The sequence below is a fragment of the Sinocyclocheilus anshuiensis genome, unplaced genomic scaffold (genome assembly GCF_001515605.1).
Source record: "Sinocyclocheilus anshuiensis isolate Anshui unplaced genomic scaffold, SAMN03320099.WGS_v1.1 scaffold1546, whole genome shotgun sequence".
NCBI lineage: Eukaryota > Metazoa > Chordata > Actinopteri > Cypriniformes > Cyprinidae > Sinocyclocheilus > Sinocyclocheilus anshuiensis.
In genome coordinates, this window is record NW_015547737.1 from 732,813 (window position 1) to 753,667 (window position 20,855).

Consider the following 20,855-nt stretch of genomic DNA (forward strand, 5'->3'; position numbering starts at 1 on the left):
CTTTGTTTATCAGCTCGCGCACATCAGCTATACAGGCGTTAATACTGAATGTTTAACATTATATTCATTGCATACATATACTTCGTAGACATCCTTAATCTCTTATAACTCCATTCTGCTGTCTGTTGTTCTGTTGTCTGTGTCTGGGCCCGATACCGATACTGGGTGCATCCCTAATCTTTACTTAATATCCTAATGATTTTTGGCATAAAAGAAAAATCAATAATTTTGCCCCATACAATGTTATTTTTGGCTATTGCTACAAATATACCCCAGCGACTTAAGACTGGTTTTGTGGTCCAGGGTCACAAATGTCTAAAAATCCTGATTGGAGTATCACTATAAATAGTTATAAATGATAAAAAGAAGGCTTTAAAAAGATCGTCATCGGTGATCGGTATCGGCAGATACTGCTTTCTGCAATCGGCCTCAAAAATCCTAATCAGAGCACCCCTAATGCACGTCTTTCAATGAGCGATGTAGCGTTTTCTTCAACCACTCAGGTACTGTCAATACGACCCATTTCAGGGGCTGCCAAAATTACATTTTTAAAATCAGTCAGAGCTATAGAAATACATATTAATATTTACAAGTAAATCTCCATATTATGCAGTAGGTTAGCCTACTTTCTATCCGACCCCCCCACATCTAGTTTTGACGTTCATCAGGGGGGGATCAAGCCTTCTTCAGGGGGGTCAGACCCCCCCAAACCCCCCCGTAATTCGCACCCTGCTTGTACTTGACACTTGTAGTCATGCTTTTTTTGCACAGACTTTCAAATAAAAACAAAATTCCATGGCATGTGTTCAACAGAAACAACAGAGGGTATGCTATGCTAGTCTTTCCTATTTTCACTGGGCTCTAACCAGTATAAATATGCCCATCATCTGAACAAATGATGAAGTATCAAAAAATATATAGTATTTATACAGTACCAAGACTATGTATCAATTCATCAGAAAGCTTGGAGTAACGATCAGATATACGATAAGAGACATGGATTCGGCATATGGTTTCCAAACAGCCGCTTGTTCAGTTAACTTAAGCATTAACACAAGATTAACACTCAAAGCATTGCCAGAAAGCCAAAGTGGAAAACTTCCACTGAAGGATTCGAAAGCATATTGTATGTGACCTTTATTTTTCACACCTAAAGATTAATGACGTGATTTTTATGTAACTTTCTTTTAAGGGTCTTAAATTCCTGTCTCGCCTGTACATGGATGGAAACCTTCTGGAACAAATTCCCTCTGAGCTCCCATCAACACTCCAGGAGCTCAAGATAAATGAGAACAATCTAAAAGAAATTGAGGAAAACAGCTTTGAAGGTAAAACAGTTACAAAAATTGCTATGTATAAAAGGTTAGCATAATTGAAACATCTATAAAAATGCTGACATTTAATCAGCTAATACTAGCATGAATGTTCCTTACCTAACGTTGTACTATGAAAGCACAATATTTTCACAAATTGCTTCATAATTCCTGGAAGGTCTCAGCAGTCTGGTTACTTTGGAAATGGAGGGGAACTTGCTCAGTGAAGGTAACGTGAATCCACAGGCCTTTAAGCCCCTCAAAGAGCTGACTTACCTTCGGCTAGGCAGAAACCATTTCCGTTCCATTCCTCAGGGCCTACCTGCATCTCTACTGGTGAGTTTCGAAACAGAGAACTACTTCTGGAGTTAAGGAACATCAAGAAATCAAGATTGCTGTCAAACAATCTTGTTCATTTAACTGCATACAAGTTTGTGGGCTATGAACCAGCACTGGTTTTACAGTACCTGTGGGAAACCAGTGGCACTTGAACAGCAATTACGGCAAACCAAAATTTGAAGCTGCTCAAGTCAAATTTAATTGCATTGTCAAGTAACAACTGCTTCTGTTTATTTTATTAAATGAAGCAAGCTGTACAATTTACTTCATAATCTCTTTGATACTTAGGAGTTGTACCTTGAAAACAACCTGATTGAAGAAATCTCTGAAACGGCATTCAACCACACCACAAACATCAACGTCGTTGTGCTAAGACATAATAAATTAGACGAGTCAAGTATTGCACCTTTAGCCTGGATTAATCACAGGTGTGTGTCCTCAAGAAGTTTAACAACGAAACCAATGTTTAGGCAAATATTGCTCACTTTTGTTTTATAAAAAGCCTATTTTGCATAGAAAAAGAATGAAAATTGAAATAGTAGACATTTGGTTCCAATGAATAGTTGGCGTTTAGCAAATATGTTTTTGCACTGAAAGATTGCATGCTAAAGTGGCGCAACAGTTTAGCACAATTGTCCTTTGGGAGAACTGAAAAGTGGTACATTTTCTAGAAGTGAAAACCCCTTTCTGGACCCCCTCGCCCCCTAAACACATGAACACTTAACCTTTTCTCACTGTGTCTAAAAGGAACCTGGAATCCTTAGATCTCTCACACAACAACTTCTACCTGGTTCCATCCTTTCTGCCAAAGTCGCTGATTCACCTGGTGCTGGCCGGGAATCAGATCGAACGCATTCCAGGATACGTGTTCGCACACATGGAGCCTGGCCTGGAGTACCTCTACCTCTCTTACAACAAGCTGGACGGTGACGCTATCGAGCCAGAGTCCTTCTTTGGCACCTTCAACACTATGACCGAACTCTGTCTAGACAATAACCAGCTTACGTCTATTCCCATGGGAATTAATGAGATGACAACGTTACATTTCCTACGACTTAACAACAACAAAATAAGGTACACTGCTTGCCTCTGATTTGGTCATAATTACCTGTGGCACAATGGTCTGTGACCTTTACACAAATTACATAGCTTCAAAGCAACTTCAGACAATTTATCTTGAAATAAGTTTATTTTCCTTCACAAAAGGCAAATAACTTGTTTTAATTTTAAGGTTTATGTTTAATACAAATAAAAAACAACTTCCCAGTGTGGTAAGAACTTAATTCAAGATTAGGGATGTAATCTGACAATCAGTATTGGCCAATAAATGCAATTGTTTGAGCTATCAGACTTTGTCCAGTTATTTAAAAACTGTCAATAAAAAAAGCATCAAAATTCATGCTGTGTGTGAAGAAAAGGTCTCCTGTGGAATTACTTTTAAAACACTGTAATTAATTATTAATTTGAAGGTATAAAAAAGCAGAACCACCAAACTATCAGTGTCAGTATCTGTATCAGCAGATGTCATTCTACATAATCGGTATTGACACAGAAGTTTGTATTGATGCGTCCTAATTTGTGATAAATTTTCTGGGAAAAAAAAACAGAAAAATTTTGAGGTCACGAGTGTTTTTATGTCCAACAGGCACATATCAGAAGATGCCATCTGTGACCCCTTGAATGAGGATGACTCTCATCTAGTCGCCCTTCGCCTCGAGAACAATTTCCTCGACCCCCGGAAAATCCCACCCACGGCTTTCTCCTGCGTCCGCTCCTACTCTAGTGTTGTGTTAAAGCCTCAGAGGATTAAGTAACTGCAATCTTCTGTGCTATTATTATAAACCACTAAAGACTGTAAACATTAATCTAAGTTGATTCCTTCTGAAACATGCAGTTATCATTTTTCTCCCAAAAAAAGAAAAATTGTCCCAAAAATTGCATTAAATCTCTGTTTGGCATGTTTATTCTGTCTTGTTTTACTAGCTTTTATGAGCTTCTATTTAGAAGTCAGATAAGACTGAACATGATCACCGCCTCGAGGATCATGGCAGAACGCTGTCGTTGTTCGCCCCTGTCTAGACGTGTTTTTGTAAGATGCATGAATCAACTGTATAATAGTTTAAGAGGGAAAAAAAGTAGTAGACTATAACTTTGTATTCTACATTGAAATTGATCTTATTCTTGTCATAACAGTATTAAGTTTGTCTGTCGTAGTGAAGAAAAACAGGATGCTTGGCTTTAAGTGTTTATAAAAGAAAGCAGCCAAAATCAACCTGCTTACATAATGCATTTTTTTTACTAAGACAGGACCAATAAGGACGTTTGCTACTGAGAGAACTCTGATATATAATTGAAAGATATACATACAGTTTTGTATTTGCCTAGTTTAGAATTCAGTGGGAAAACCAATACAGCTTCAATAAAAACTTTTCCTATGTATTTTTCTATTCACATTATCACTCCTTTTATCCAAATGTGAGTGTTAAATTAAACTATTACATACACAGATTTCCTAAAATGTCTATTGTCTTTCTTCCTCAAAATATCCCAGTATAAAACATCTGTGCTTTATAAACGTTCAAGAGAAGTCTTGTGCTAATGGAATCACTGCAGACTGAAACACATTAATGACCCCTGTAAATGATCTGACTATGACATCATAGTCTTCCGCTCCTTCTGAGATTCTTCTAAGAGTTTGAGTTCTCACTCCATCATCGCCAACGAAATGTGGACGATTACTGAAAAATGCAACTGGGGTTTCACTGATTTTAGGCTGCGACTAAAAAGAGGGGAAAGAATAAACAAACAAAAAAACTAAAACTAAAAAAAAAACCTGGAAGGAGAATTATCTCAGAAGCTTTCCATGAAGTTATCCATGGCATCAATGACTCAAGTACTAGTCACATGGCTTTTATTTAATCTTATTTTGAGGGGTAAATAAACAACAGCTGAACAGCTGAACCACCCCCTCCTAGTGTCTGGGTACAGTTAAATCTTGCTCTATATTTAGAGGACAAGCAAAGCTGTGGAAAACCGCCAACATATCTCAAGTGTTTGCAAGGTCGAGGCATTACCAACGAGATCCCACACATCATAACATTACAACAAATACGATTGAAGGCGTGAACAACAAAAGAATTAGAGAAAGATTGAGGGAAATTATTGGTATTTCATCCCTCTGAAACATTTAAGCACATAGATAAATTTCTACCTTTCCTAAACCGATTCACTCTCACATTTAGCCATAGACACAACTGCCAAAAAAAGAAAGCAGATACATATACATGTATACAAACAATTCTAGTAGTATTTGTCATTTTCCAAAAAAACCTTTAAGCCCCGTTCACACCAAGAACGATAACTATAAAGATAACGATATTAGCGTCCACACCAGCGAACGATATCGTCTGATATTCTAAGCGTACATGCGTCTGCCGCTTTAAATTCTTGAGCTCGTTACAGCAGGATGGATTCTGACTGGCTGTCAATTTTTTATCTTTCATCAGCTGGAGAAAAATCATTTTGAAAGTGATTCCAACGATATCGTTTCTCTTTGTCTTTATCGTTATAGTTGTGGTGTGGACTCTGCTATTCTTTAATATTGAGAACGATTTTTAGAACTATATCTTTATCATTATCTTTATAGTTATCGTTCTTGGTGTGAATGGGGCTTTAGTCACGTCAGTATTTATATCGCAAATTTACTTGTGTAACAAATTAAAACTTGATATCAATTTATCTTGAATTAAGTTTTTTTTAACCCCATTGGCAAAGAACTTGTTTTAAGGTTTATGCTTAAAACAAATAAAAAACAGTGGGGTAAGAAAAAGAAACGTAAAACAGCAAAGCTGTGGAAAACCGCCAACATGTCTCAAGTGTTTTCAAGGTCGAGATATTTCCAACATGGTTCTGCACGTCATAACATTACAACAAATAAGACTGAGGGCGTGAAAGACAAAGAATTAGAGAAAGACTGAGGGAAATTATTGGTATTTCATCACTCTTTCTGAAACACGTAAGCATACATTTCTACCTTTCCTGAACCGGTTCACCCTCACATGTAGTGTCGGTAATAGTATCTACATACTTTTAATTTACGGCACCAACTCCACATACCACAAACATTTATTGGTTTGAGGTTGGTTATCATTTCGGAAGGAATGTCGGCCAGTGAGACTCAGGAGAATGAAGGGAGAAACCATGAGACATTGGAACTTCCATCATCTCAAAACCAGCCAAACCCAAGCATATGTGGCGCCACAAGTACTGCCCAGTGAATAGAGAGGGGTCTCGTTTTGTGCTGCTGTAAGCAAACAGCACCGTCTGGAATAGTTATTATCCAACATTTAGGTTTAGATTAAAGGTCCCCCATGACTTGGGAATTACAAAATTTTGTACCATGAACATTGATTCAAAGAATGATTTAGTCACGATAACATGCATTTCTCTTCCTAAAAAGTGAATGATGTAATTTGTGAATTATTGCTGTTTCTGGCAGTTGAATCAATCAATCAATCATTCTACATTGTCTGATGGGATTCATGTCAAGAAAAGCAGAAAGATTTTTTAATGTCTAAGAATTTGAGTTGATGGTTTTTATTTATATTTCCCAATATAAACTAAGGATAAAAAGTGAAAAGCTATTTTCATCTAGCATTTTATATCACTATCAAAACCATTACATCACAAGATTTAATGTTCTATCTAAAAACAGAAGCCCAGAAATAGCTCCACAAATTATGCAATATTATGCACTCTGCCAATGGGTGGTCTCTATTTTATATGGCCTTTGATGTATTGAAATATTTCAATGTAAAGAGTAAGAATATCCCACACTGGCCATTGAAAATTTATCCGTACAAAATTGGCCAAGTTTCAAGTGCTGATGAGAAACATACGGCCGGTAACAATGAGTGTTCAGTGCTAGTTAAGCATCCAGCAGAGCTGCGTACCGTTCCTACCCCTTATTCCCAATCTGCTACTTGAAGCAGCAGCATCTTTTCCATCCCCATTCATTCAAAGATCTCATGCTTTGACGAGTGTTATAGCCACCTTTCAAGCTTTTGTGCACGCTGCATTTAAGGCCCAAATCTCACTCCTGGAGGCTTACTTGAAGAAGGATTACACAGATTCATCAGGTATGCTGTTTTTATCTAATTCTAGATCATGGAAGAGTGATTTCACCTCATTAGGTTTGTGCGAAGCTCCATTTCATATACATAGGCATTCAAAGAAATGTTTGAATAAACCAGACAACATATTATTATATTAATCGGGAGTGTACAAATTCACTTAAAAGTGCTGCGGTGAAACATTTACAGATTAATTCTTCATCATTCAAGATGCTGAGCAACCCAGTACCATGCAACTTTCTCTAAACATGATCTCAGGTGTTTTAAAACATAAATATTAAGTTTTTCATTCACGGTGAAAGGAGAATTCTAAAGTTTCTTTTCTATTTAAAACAATAAAATGTTACCAAATGCAAAAATCATACCAAATGAGTTAGATTTCTGATTAAATGTCTTGTGGATGGTGTCAGAAACAATGTTTTTAATTTTTAAATGTCTATAAACTGTGAGCCACCGTCTTACATGTTGATGACTAAGGCGTCCATAAACAAGATTGCTCTATAAACAATTGTACAATTGCACCTGGTTCATTTGAACTTCTTTTACAAACAATTACAGCAATTATTTACATTTTGCCCTCACAATTATTAATGCTACTGAACTGAATCTGATTCAATATTGTGCAGCTAGAGAAAAAACTGAATAACAATCAAATAACCCCCAAAATATTGCGCAACTATGAGGGTAGTAATATTTCAGGAGCATCTGTAGTTATTGTGAAGTACTATGTAAGTCATTCAATTAGAATATAACTCTCTTTAACCTGTCATCAATTCCTATTGGCCCATTTCATTGTGATGCTCACTAATAATCCAATCAGGACACTTGGGATCCAGTCCACTTTTTTCTTTTTCATCCTGTGAAACATACAAAACAATGTAACATTAGCATGCCAAAATGTTCAATTTGACAAAGCACTTGTGTTCATATTCGCAGGGCTAAACCATTTATGACTACAGATGCACCATGAAAGTACTTTTACTACTCACCCTGCTGACGTTATGTCATACGAAACCATACACGCCTATCAATGTCATGGATTTCATCAAGCATCATGACATCATGCAACAAGATGCGGGTGACTATGATGATGATGACGACGATGACCATTACGACAATTATGATGATAACTTTGTTTCGGAATGTCCCGAAGGGTGTCGGTGCTCAAAGAAAGTTCTGCAGTGTTCAGATCAGGGTAAGAACTTCATCATACTACTTTAAACAACAAAGAAGGTACCAGTCACTGACTAGTCATTTTAGAGGTCAACTTGAGGTCATATGAGGTCAACTTGTATTAAATAGTTACAATTTACAATTTAGTTTTGATGTTTAATTTAATGCACTAACAGCATATTTTAATACAAATACACATTAAGACAGACATCTTAAGATGCATTAAGGAAATATGGAAGCTTGTTTCTGCCGTGGAATACAACAAATGGCAAAAAAAAAAGATCAACTTTTTATCTTGCAATTCTGAACTCGCAATTTTGAGAACAAAAGTCTGAATGGTGAGATATAGTCGCAATTACCATATTTTTACACAAAAAACAGAATTGCGAGATGGAATTAACAGAGAAAAAAGTCAGAATAGTCAGAAGTCAGAATTATAAGATAAAAAGTCACAATTACCTTATTTAATTTTTTTACCTGTGGCAAAAGCAAACTTCCATAAGCAAGCAGACCAAATAAAAGATTAAATAAAATGATATAAAATTAAAAAAAAAGATTCTTTTAAGAAAGTATCTTAAGACGCCTGCATTCTGTTAGGTCCCACTGTGCTCCGTCTTGCTGTTTTTGAATGCAAGAACACGTCTAAGAAACGCATCTGATCGGGATTATAATTACATAGGGTTTCCTTAAGACTAATTTGTCAACTAGTCTTTCAGGCAGCCCACAAAAATGGACAGCTTTGCACATCCCCATAATAAAGAATAGGGTATAAGTATATTAAATCGCATGCGATATTTAATGCGCATCTTGTCAGTAAAGCCGGTTCTGTAATCAGCAGTAAATCTCCATCACGTGCGTGCTTTCACATGGAGCAGCATTAACTACACAGAGCCGTTGTTCACTGACGAGCTGCGCAAAACCACGTTCATATTCGCGCGATTTTTTGCGCAGCTCGTCAGTGAACAACGGCTCTGTGTAGTTAATGCTGCTCAATGTGAAAGCACGCACGTGATGGAGATTTACCGCTGATTACAGAACCGGCTTTCTGACCAGATGCGCATTAAATATCGCATGCGATTTATCGTGCAGCCCTAATTAATATATAGTATATCAAATCTTACATGAATCATTTAAGATGAACAGCTTGTTTGAGGCAATTGAACATTTTGTATCCGTCTTAATGAGAATGATTTTTCGTCTTTTTCTTTCTTTTTGTCTTTATAGGTCTGACCAAGGTGCCAAAGGACATTACTGCAAACACGTTGCTCGTCGATCTCCAAAACAATGACATCACAGAAATCAAGGAAGACGATTTTAAAGGCTTGGATAATCTCTATGTGAGCAGTAAACACCCTCGTTAAATCGTGTTCTTATATTGGGTTTACACAAGGACATCTGGAGACATGCAGTGTAGCGGGATTATGTGGAATGCTGGATGCATATTTGAGTGTTATTGATATTTGCATTTATTGCAGACTGTTTCATACTTGTGGTAAATATTTGCTCATGATTAGTGGTAAAATGGTTAAATGTTCTTGCTGAGCAAGAAAGCTAGAAAGGGAATAAAATACCAAGAATAATAAAAAAGAGCCTAGATCTTGTAAACAATCACACAAAATTATGTTCAGATTTTCCAGAAAATTCCAGAATATTCAGAACTAATTATCCAATAATTTAGTTATTTGTCTGCCAAAAAAACCCAAAAACATTATATATATATATATATATATATATATATATATATATATATAAAATGTTTTGAACTATGTTTGTATTGATGTGGTTGTCATCTACAAAGAATACTTCATATTTGATGTGCAATAACAGCAGAAATTGTTCAAAAAAACTCTGTAGCCAAATAGATAATGCCTATAACTATGTCCAATAACTTTAGACATTTATTTTAATATGCAACAACACTCAATACATCACACAAAACTAGTGTTTAAGAGCCATAAAAATGCATCCAAGCTGTAAAATGTACTGATTACAATTCTGTTTTAAAAATGGCAGATATGTTTATGGCTATATCCATTCATGCAATGTACATTTGTTATTTCCCCTTCTATTTTCGCAGGCCCTGTTTCTGCTCAATAACCAGATATCAAAAATCCACCCAAAGGCCTTTCGCAACATGAACAAACTCAAGATTCTCCACCTGTCATACAACCTGCTGACACAAATGCCTGAGAACCTTCCCACGAGCATTCAGTCACTGCGACTGCACGACAACAAGATCAGCAGACTTCCAAAAGGAGCATTTAGAAGAATGCAAGACCTAAATGTTTTAGGTAGGTCTCCTAAGTGATGATTTTTAAATAAACAGGGTCATGCTAAGCAGTTAGCGCACTTGCTTCAACACATTGAGATGTAAGACTTGCTTCATTTCCCGATCCGATTCCCTCTGTTCTCTCCATCATGACCTCGTTAAAACTGGTTATATAATGAGATAAATGATCTTACATACTATTTATGTCTGACAAGAACAAGCTCACTTCAATCAACTGATCTCCATGTTTCTCCGGTAATTTACAGCTAAAGAACACTCTGCGTCCTAGTGTCTACATTATGATCTGCATTTACAAATTACAGAGATTCATCTGAGAATATGGGATAATATGGTGTTATAGTTAAAAATACGACTGGCAACCAAAATGCTTCTGGTTCAAACCCAACAAGGAGTGATCCATGACTCTTTAAGTCACATTTTTCTATGTAAATAACAATTTGCTTAGAAAAACAAGTGGTTCCCTTTTCTTGCATCTCTAGAACTGAGTGCAAATCCAATTGCAAACAGCGGGATTGAACCAGGGGCTTTTGACGATATGGCGACTCTCTACTTGAGAATAGCTGAAGCAAGGCTTACAGCTATCCCTAAAGGTAAGTATTAGCATGTTTTATGAAAATCAAAAGGCTTTTGCACCTGAAAAAAAAAAAAGTGTTAAAAAGGATCTGGGTCTCATAAGACAAAGTGCTTACAAATTTGTTGATGTAATGTAGCCCTAACAATACTATTACGGTCTTTCTACTTCAAAATTAAAATGTTAAACGTGTTACTTGCCGTTTCTGAGTGAAAACAGTTTCTACACCAAATGTTTTTCAGTGTGAGCACACAAGTCTCATAACTGAGATGTTTATTAATCTAAATCCCACAGATCTGCCAACTTCCCTCACTGAACTTCACTTGGACTATAACAAGATTGCCAAAGTGGAGTCAGAGGATTTTTTAAGATTAAAAAGTCTACAAAGGTAAGGTAAACAAACTCCCCCTTGTGGGTAAAAACAGAACACAACTTAATGACCAGTGACTTTTACAGGCTGTGGCTTGACTTCAATCAAATCAAGTATGTGGAAAACGGAAGTTTCGCTGCTATTACCAAAGTCAGAGAAATTCATCTGGATAACAATAAACTGAAGAAAGTTCCTCCAGGCTTGAACAACCTGAAATATTTGCAGGTAAAACACAAATATGCACGCTATTGAAACATAATGCGTACAGAGATTGAATCAACTTCACTTCCTCTTTTAGGTGGTGTACTTACATGCCAACAGCATCACTTACGTTGGAGTAAATGACTTTTGCCCTTCTAGAACCCGGGCTAAGAAAGCCCTTTACACTAGGATCAGTTTATATGCAAATCCAGTGAAATACTGGGAGATTCAGCCACCCACTTTTCGGTGCGCTTCAAGCCACAATTCGGTGCAACTAGGTAACCACAGAAAGTGAGCAAAACAGTACCGGCGTGCACCATCTTGCCACTGGAGGGCAGCATTATAACTAGTCATGAACTTCATCCTAATGTAATAAATGATCATTTCATGTCCTCTTGGTGATGTACAGAACTTAATTTATCCAAAATCCACTAGTATCCACAGTGGCTACAGATTCGTTACTTGAATTTGGTGAGGATTTCGAAGACTTTGAATTCAAGTAAAGACAGAATCAACTACACTGTGTGTAATAGTTACATAGGTTTTCATTATTAATGTTTACATTGAAATCTTTTCGACATTATAAAGACAGAAGAGGGGTTTTAATTGCATATTTTCAGATCAGGTGCTAAATAAATTTGTTCCCATGTATTACAGGTCTCTAAATAATTTTTGCTTATAAGGTACAACTGTCTAGAATCAAAGAAAAATAAATCAAATTTACAAGGCCAGTTTGTTTATTGTTTTACTTCTTGTATTTTAGAGAAACGGGCATTATTCTCATGGTGCTTATTACCAGTTTTTGTGATAACAACAAATTAATATTGCATGCTAAATTTACATTATATAACTTTTTATTCATTGCCAGTGTTTTCTCTGAAATACTGGACATGGACATTCTTGTCAGATCACAGAAATTCTGAAAAATTGATCTGTATGGACCACAGGTTTGGTTACAGTTTACACAACAGTGTCCCTGACATTTGCAAAACTGTATTGCAACAAGTGTTTTCTTAGCCAGCGGTGCTGTGTTATTTGTTTCCAATTCAGATATTGTTGTTTCTTTAGAAAAATAAAGAAAAATAAAACAGTACATCTGGTTGGCCTCAGAATCTGTCCGGCAATAAGACAAAAAAAACACAGCAGATGAAGACTTGTGTAAGGATTGGGAAAAATCACTGCAACAACTGGAATATAAATAGTGACTGGGATTAATATAGCCAGGCGATAGTGATGTTTTGTTGAAATCATGTTAATTCATTATGTTTAACTAGGGCTACTCGATTATGGCAAAAATCATAATCACCAAATTATTTTTGGTCAATATTGTAATCACGATTATTTAACACGATTATAAGTGGGCCACATGTCCAAAACTTTATACGAGTGATTTATTTAAAGATAGCAATATATATCAAATATATATTTTCTGTAAATAATGTTGCTATGACATCTACATTTTAGATAGCAGAGAAATTTCACACTTCTCGATACCACAGCAGAATACTAGAGTAACTCATTTAAGTAAAAAAAAATAATAATAATAATTAATTAAACAGTAATACAATAAAGAAAAAAAAAACAAAGGACAAATACAATAAAGATACAAATTAAACAAACAGTGCTTAAAGTTTTTTATGCAAGTCTGAAGTATTCAGCTAACAGAAATGTAATAATCGAATGTAAAATAAAACAGCATAGTCTTCATTGTAAGAATTTAACATCTTCTGTTTCTTACAACCCTCTACATTAAGAGTAAATCACTCGCATATGCGACTAAATCTTACTCTGGGCGACTAAATGATGTCTAATATTAGCCAATGGCTAATAAATTCTCAGATTTTACTCTTACTGTTACGCATGTATTTTCATTCTCAACTTCACTGTTGACTTAAGACATACCCGACGAGGGTTTACGTGAATGATCACCACTGTGAGTAAAGACACATTTTTGAATTTTGTATGTTTTTTGTATTTGACCATTTAAGCATGCACCTTAAGCTAAAAGTTGAATTTACATGTCCATGTTCATTTCCGTGTCAGAGCACATGCACAGAAAGCCTCCTGAGTAGGCATGGGACGATAACCGGTTTCAAGGTATACCGTGGTTTGGAAAAGTCACGGTTTCAAAACCACTAAAATTTTCCGTTATACCGTTCCTACGATATGCGCAGTTTTTTTACGTGTCGTCAATGACGGAAAGTGCAGGACTCCCTCAGTTGTGTGCAGCGAAGAGCGTAGCGAGTCACACGACCCCTCCTCCTCCGGTTGGTGCGAGCGGAGTCACCTGTGTGTAGGATGGCTAAGCCTCCTGCCATTGTTTACATCCGTTCAAAATCACGCATTAAAAAAAACACAAAAAAAAAACACTTTGCCACTGTTTGAGTGTTGTACGGAGAGACCGCGCGCGCGTGTGTGTGTGTGACACTCGCGCTCTCTCTTTCCTTATGTGTGTATGTGCACACATCCTCGTACCTCACCGCTCCACACCAATGAAACCGTGATATTTTTATCTAAGGTTATCATACCGTCAGAATCTCATACCGGCCCATGCCTACTCCTGAGGTACAAATTAAGTTTTAAATACACAAATAAATCTAATAAATTTAAATCTAATAAATAAATCAGGCTAATCCCATTTTGTGAAAGTCATGTTATATGAATTTACTGACTTGCACGTGAAGTTTGGGCTTTTATGGAGGAGCGAAAGCGCAAATCGCTGGAGGCCAAAAATCGAAATCCAAACTGTATTTCGATTAATTGCACAGCTCTGTTTAATACTCTATAATTATTGTATACAATTCAAACAAATGTGAACGTCAAAAAGGGTTTCCAAGTAACAGCCATTCTGACAGCCATTTATAAATTCAATCTATAACGGATGCTTTCTTGGGGAAAAATCCTTTGGAATGAAGCATGGCAACTCTTTAGTCCTACAGAAATCAAACCAGTCCTGGATAATGTAATTGTAGCTCAACTTCAAAATTTGGGGATAGTGGGTCTCACTGTAAAAAGGAATGATATACTACAGCAAAACTGCTAGATGTGATTAGACTAATAATCAAAAATGAGCTGATTAATTTTTTATTTTGTGTCCCTCAAACTTAATTTTGGGCCTGAACGGGTTAAGATGGGGGGAAAAAACAACATAGAGGGGTGGAGGCTACAGAGAGAGAGAGGCTCTGCTCAGGAAACATATGGAACAAATCTTCAGGTTGGCCTGATTTGCTGCTGCCACGTCTTGCATACTTCAAAAAAAACTCACAACAGGTTTGGATCATTTAGGATCTCTGAGCCCCAGAAAACACCTGAGGGATTCAGACACAGATTTAAAATGGTTTAAAGCTACACCAATACATCACAATCAGCGTAAAACCTCAGATGTGAACAATTCTGCACAGTAATTTTTCCACTTGTGTGATGAATCAATCATTATGAAATATCTGATATTATTAGATATTACTGTAGTTTGATGCTTCAGATTAATCAAAGTATCAAACTCGTTCTTCAATGTTAAGGTTTTTTTTTTTTTGAGCTAGTGATTGGCCTTAGGGTCTCAAATAGTACATGAGGGTGAACTCTTGCAAACGCAAAGTAAGCTTGTGTAAAATGTGAGCACATAACTATGGAAGAATTGATTCTAGGTCTAGTTTAGATCTTTTTTACAAACACCTCATGCTTTTCCCCCATCCAATTTCCCTCCAGAGTAAATACCTTTGAACCAAGACAGAAAACAACCACCCAGCTTGTTTTTATCAGCCTATTTCAAGAAGGCCACCAGACCACTTCCCTCCTCTGGAACATTTTCCAAAAAAATCTCTAAACACTGTTTTGTTCAGACACACATTTGTGGATTCAGGTTTTTTTTTAAAAAAAGGTTCAAATGGTCCATAAAATATAAATCATGGTACTTGCATGCAGGTAAAACTATGACAAATGGTGTTTACACCAAGACTACTTTTGTGTCAGTCAACAGTAAAACATTTATTTAACTGGAAAAATAGGTCATTAAGATCAATAGGTATGTAAGCACTGCGGTGAAAACTCAAATGTGACTGCACACGTATATATTCACAATTCCTAATCAAGAAAGCACAAGTGTGACAATTAAAATGCAATGCATATGTACATTTGCATATTCCCCAGAAGTCATCCTAATATTTGCACATTGCTAAAGAGCGTTGCCCATGCTTGAGTAGATTGCATGCAACTGCTCATTTTTCCCAAGCCTGCATGGTAAAGTCACATTTTAACAACAAATAAGCCAGGCTACGTTTATCAAAGACCGAAAAATATGGCTTGCCAACACATTTTGTTCCGTTTTCACCCCCTTCCTCACAAAAATGGCCCAAAAGAACCTCTTGGGATCGCAATCCTGACTGTTCTTTTTTTTTTTTCAACCCGCAGTAGCATTCATGATGCAGACACTTCTCAGTGTCTGCCATGTGGGTAGCAGCAAAAACAAATCTTCCAGCTGACAGAATGAGTGCTAAGGGGTCCGTCTAGCCAACTCTGAAAAAAAACGCCACTCTGTAGACGGGTCATGAGAGACCGTCTGTGGTTTAACTCCGATACAGTACAAGCACTGGAAAAAGTAGTCATGTTGCAGAAGGCCTCCATAAAGTGAGCTAGAAATGTCTAAACCAATTAAATTGAACCCACTTAATCATCGCCAATGCATTTTAGGCCAGTTTTGCCGACTGTCATCTTCCTTCTCACTTAATAAAAAATTCTGGAGGAACACTGGCTAGTTCTGGTTTTCATTTACTATATACATACTGTAATATTTATTATATAGAGTTAATATTACACTTTAAATCTTGCATAACATTAGCCGCACTAGTGCAACACCTGTTATGAGTCTGGGTTAAATTTTTACTGTCCACATGCAATAATGTGGACTGGATACTAGGCTATTCCTTCCAGAATTATGTCTGGAAACTTCAACCTCACCTCAACTCAACAAAAGGGCAAAAGAAGAATCAGATGAGACCACGAGGCTTTACTGAGGTCACTGAACACATGCAACCAAACGCTTCCAGAATCACTTCCACAATAAAAGAGGCAGATCTCAATCTCTCCCGAAACGCCTGATGCTGCTGTGGGGGAAACCACAGAGGTAAATCTTTCACGCTCGTCCCAGGAGAAAAACATTTCTCCACTTTAGGCAACATCGTTCAAGCTGAAGGGGTCTCCTGCTGCTGGGTTTCATCTTGGGCGCTCGGTGTTCACAATCTCACTCGGCCTCCCACTCAGAGAATAACAACCCCACAGGTATGACATCATGATTTTAAAGATCGTACACTATACAAGGCTGAGTAACGAAATCAAGGGAGTTACTTTAATTCTGATTTGTGTGAGATTTTATATCATTCGCATTCGTGTCTGCGAAATGAATTGACCATTACTATAAATAGAGGTATATTCATATTCCTCTTAAGTTTTAGCAACCTACATGCCAAAGTCAAGTTCCATATTTAAATGGCAATGCATATAAAACCTTTTTATATCTAAAACTTAGTATAAGGAGAAATAGTTAATTTCAGAATTTGAAAAATGTGCTTAACTAGGCAAGTCTTTTCTCACGTTCAAAGGGCCAATTAAAATGTAAACATTCCTCCAGATGTGGTTTCCAGCTATGAAAGAGATTACTATGATTGATTAATGAAAACGAGCTTCAAATTTACAGAATAAGTCATTATTTAATGGAGAAACATTAAAATCACAGCCAGCAAACAAACATGTCAAAGTTCTGCAGAAGACAAGAAAATTGCTACAGAGAGAAACTTTGTCATACTGAGCAGTTACAGTAGTTAAATTAAATTAAAAAATTTAAACTCGCTGTATTTTTTGGATCACTTTTCTAGCTGCTTTGCCAGCTCATATTATAACTATGACCAAACTACATTTTTTAAGTGTAGGAGAATATTACATCAAATATAAATAATAATCCAAGAAGACAGAGTTCTTTCATATTGCAAGGGAGTGTCCGCCTCTCCAAAATGGTTGTTTGTGTTTAGAAGTGAGAAAAAAAAACATAAATACATATTAATACTAGGTCAGTCAACCACTGAGGTTTCACCTTCAACAGGCACAGCAAAAACCCTGCTGAGATAATTGATCCCAGACATTACAACAGAAGAGAATGCTAAACAAATATCAACATTTACAGAAAAATGTCATATTTCCCAAAGTATGTGCAATTAGAGGTGTTTAGTCTTCTGTCAAAGTACCAAAGCAGAGCAAAAACGTGAATAAAAACTCTCATTTTGGATTATTTCTGCTGTGATCACTTTCTATTCACATTTCTATTTCGGTTTCTTTGTGGAACCCAGTCTAAATTCAATATTTTTGTAATAAAATATTGAAGATATTACTATTATATTGATTACTTCAGTACAATTAAGGCAGTCATACCTAAATGCGTAAAAACACTCTAAAATACACTGGGAGGGAATAAACAAGGTTTAGCATTAGCATTCCTTATAAACTTGTTCTAATGATCAAAATACAATTCTTCTTTGTGTCTGTTCCAAACAGATAAATAGGAAAAGCACACTAAACCATGACACCATCACACATCCTGACAATACTGTCTCTGCTTTTGCTTTCTGGAGTTCTGGTACTTTCTCAAGACTATGAAGCCAACTATTTGGATTACGACACGAATGACTCTTTGCCTGAAGATCCTCGACTTTCTGTACCTCAACAACCTGATTACGATGGCCAATTAATGTATTCGTACGAATGTGCCAGCGAGTGTTTCTGCCCCTCGTCCTATCCTTTTGCCATGTATTGTGACCACCGAAAACTCAAGGCCGTTCCCAACATCCCAAGACACATTCGCCACTTGTACATTCAGCATAACGACATAGAAGACATAACTTCAAAGCCTTTCATTAACGCCACGTCCTTGAGGGAAATCAACCTCAGCTACAACAAGCTCCAATCATCTAAGGTGGATAAAGATGTCTTTAGTATACTCAAAGAACTCATTCAGCTACACCTTGAGCATAATAATCTGGAAGACATTCCTTCTCCTTTGCCAAAAACCCTTAAAAGTCTTCATCTGGGCTTTAATAAAATTTCAAAGATACCAGCAGACGCCACACGCAAGCTTACGAAACTTACAGTGCTGGATTTGTGCAGCAACAGACTAACAGACGCAGGTATTAAAGGAAAGATCCTATCTGACATGAAGAGCCTCATGCAAATCAACATGTGCAACAATAAGCTCAAGTCCATGCCAGCAGACCTTCCAGAATCGATCCAGCAGATATCGCTGGAAAACAACTCAATCGCCTCCATACCGGTGGGTATGACTCCTAATCTTCTGTCCCTTCGCATGCCACACAATAAACTCAAATCCGTTGCATACAATGCCTTTAACCTGTCCAAACTGATGGAGCTCCACTTGGGCCATAACCAGCTCTTCAAACCGTTTTTTGTCCCCAGGACCTTGGAACATCTTTATCTAAATCACAATGACTTTACAGGTAGGATCGAACTCAAAGGTACAAATGTTGTAGACTAAAACATGAAGGTCTCTTCAAGAAATGTTAACTGCATTCTTACTTTACTCAAACTTATCATTCTAATAATGGCTTATGTCTCTTTGCAGATCTGAATCTCTCTCTGATGTGTCCATCACTGGATCTTGGCAACCCTAACATGCTGACCTACATTCGTCTCGACAACAATAAGCTGAGAGGACCAGTGGACTACTACGCTTACAGATGTTTCCCAAGGCTGATAATGATATTTTATGGAAACCAAAGGAAGGATGATGAAGAGGACTCTGAAACCAAAAAATATGAAAAACCCGACCGACCAAAAAGGCCTGGAGGCAACAAAGCCATCGAGTAGACAGATTAGATAGATTTTTGAGATTCGTCAGACATAGTTCAACACACCAAACTATTATTCAAAGTATAAGATTAAAAGAGGATTTATAATATTGAAATATTATTAAAATACATATATTAGTCATTTTAAACATTCAGTTCATTGCTGCTTGAACATTCTATTTGATTTTCTGCTTGCATGGTTATGCTTTAATGCATCTCAATTATCATAAAATGTGGCCAAAATTTAATTGCTATGTACGGAAAGTACAGATTCATTTTTTTTTTCTTTTGCACAATGTCACTTTTCTCTCCATAAATACAATATAAAGCATTTATCTACACTAATACACTGCATTGCAATGCATGTGAATTCCTGCAAATGTAATAAATAACAAAACTCTTGTTTTCTGGTGAAATTACTGTAAATGTTACTGAAGCCAGAAAAAATTAAGGATCTAACATAAAGCAAAAAGAAAAATAAACAATACAGCAATGTTACTGCATGCCAATATAATGATAGCCCATTAGTTTAATGGAATAAACATCTTGTTGAACAAACTGTAACGTATTACCATTTTTGGGCGCTATACTTTAAAGACTCACTAGATGGCGGCATTTATTGGAAGACTTGATATTACAAAACAATAACTACGTTAAAATATCAAAAATTATTATTAAATTTAATCAAAATCACTGGACAAATAAATTATCATTCAAATCAACTGTGGTCGCTTGCTACTAATTATACAGACTTCCGTGACGGACTAGCGGTTCACAACCCCGACTAATCAATAATAAAAATAAGTATTTTTGCACATTCTTACACTCCAGTTTTTTAGTGTAGAGGAATCACATTTAAACATTTGGAATCCTCCAAATCAAGTCATGTGCTGAAGAAACCACCCTGATGGAGAAATGAACCACAGAGGAACAGCACTGTAAAAACATTTCTAAGTATTTGGCCCATTTCCCAGTACAGAAAATTTTTACAGGTTGGCATAATTGTTAACACACCTGTAATGTTATTCATTCTCTATTTTCATCTCTTACATGTTTATTTCGAGGGGCCCTTCGTTGTGTCTTAAGGTGCAAGAAGAGAGTAAAACGGTCGCATGTTTCCTATTAAACATGTTTTTCTTCACTTTAATCTTAAAGTGTCTGTTTAATAGAGGAGCTCTGTTGTTCTTTTGGTTTTAATTAAATGTATCAAGGCAAACTTGTAAATTACACAAACAAACTGAACATTTTTAATCACAGTTCAGATACAGTGATAGACAACTATTACCAAAGAATTTGGAAATTTGGACCTGATCTATCCTAATGTCCTGGTATCTATCCCAATTACCATTGTTTTTGCAGATTCCTGCAAATCTAACCAAGCTACTCTTTGTAGAGTGATTCTAGTGAATTTACTGTAAAATGCTATCAAAGCTGGAAAAGCCTAAAGATCCAACATAAAGTCAAAAGTAAAATGAACAATATAACAAGGCTATTGAGAGATGGACAACTATAATCAAAGAATCTGGACCTGATCTATCCTAATACCCTGTCACATTTCTTTGTTAACATTGTCCTCCCATTGCTTGTTGCTTTTCTTGCTTCTCTGAGAAGCAAAACAG

The 20,855-nt window shown here is 36.5% G+C and overlaps 4 protein-coding genes across 9 annotated transcripts in view; 3 read left to right on the plus strand and 1 right to left on the minus strand.

Moving 5' to 3' along the window:
* The window catches only part of ecm2 (extracellular matrix protein 2, female organ and adipocyte specific), a 17,934-nt gene extending 13,781 nt beyond the window's left edge, over positions 1–4,153 (plus strand). For both annotated transcript variants that reach the window (XM_016507371.1, XM_016507372.1), the window contains exons 6-10: positions 1,193–1,328; positions 1,492–1,649; positions 1,941–2,080; positions 2,400–2,726; positions 3,298–4,153. In XM_016507371.1, the coding sequence (XP_016362857.1) occupies positions 1,193–1,328; positions 1,492–1,649; positions 1,941–2,080; positions 2,400–2,726; positions 3,298–3,466 (930 nt within the window). In that variant the 3' untranslated portion in view covers positions 3,467–4,153. The remainder of the gene's footprint in view (positions 1–1,192; positions 1,329–1,491; positions 1,650–1,940; positions 2,081–2,399; positions 2,727–3,297) is intronic.
* The window catches only part of LOC107704453 (centromere protein P), a 77,413-nt gene that overhangs the window by 22,774 nt on the left and 33,784 nt on the right, over positions 1–20,855 (minus strand). The window lies entirely within an intron of this gene.
* On the plus strand, positions 6,640–12,098 carry LOC107704452 (asporin (LRR class 1)). Its single transcript, XM_016507375.1, has 8 exons — positions 6,640–6,790; positions 7,721–7,979; positions 9,182–9,294; positions 10,035–10,248; positions 10,727–10,837; positions 11,113–11,206; positions 11,275–11,413; positions 11,487–12,098. Exons 2-8 carry the CDS (start codon positions 7,751–7,753, stop codon positions 11,682–11,684), a joined length of 1,098 nt encoding a protein of 365 aa, XP_016362861.1. The 5' UTR covers positions 6,640–6,790; positions 7,721–7,750; the 3' UTR covers positions 11,685–12,098.
* On the plus strand, positions 16,453–19,330 carry omd (osteomodulin). The gene is made up of 3 exons (XM_016507374.1): positions 16,453–16,663; positions 17,930–18,885; positions 19,011–19,330. Exons 2-3 carry the CDS (start codon positions 17,955–17,957, stop codon positions 19,253–19,255), a joined length of 1,176 nt encoding a protein of 391 aa, XP_016362860.1. The 5' UTR covers positions 16,453–16,663; positions 17,930–17,954; the 3' UTR covers positions 19,256–19,330.

Excerpts from the sequence above, each read along its gene's own strand:
- omd (XM_016507374.1), top strand. The coding sequence starts at position 17,955 with ATGACACCATCACACATCCTGACAATACTGTCTCTGCTTTTGCTTTCT. Across the intron at positions 18,886-19,010 it reads AAATCACAATGACTTTACAG|ATCTGAATCTCTCTCTGATG; the intron begins GTAGGATCGAAC and ends GTCTCTTTGCAG.
- LOC107704452 (XM_016507375.1), top strand. The coding sequence starts at position 7,751 with ATGAAAGTACTTTTACTACTCACCCTGCTGACGTTATGTCATACGAAA. Across the intron at positions 10,838-11,112 it reads GCTTACAGCTATCCCTAAAG|ATCTGCCAACTTCCCTCACT; the intron begins GTAAGTATTAGC and ends TAAATCCCACAG. Across the intron at positions 11,207-11,274 it reads AGATTAAAAAGTCTACAAAG|GCTGTGGCTTGACTTCAATC; the intron begins GTAAGGTAAACA and ends TGACTTTTACAG.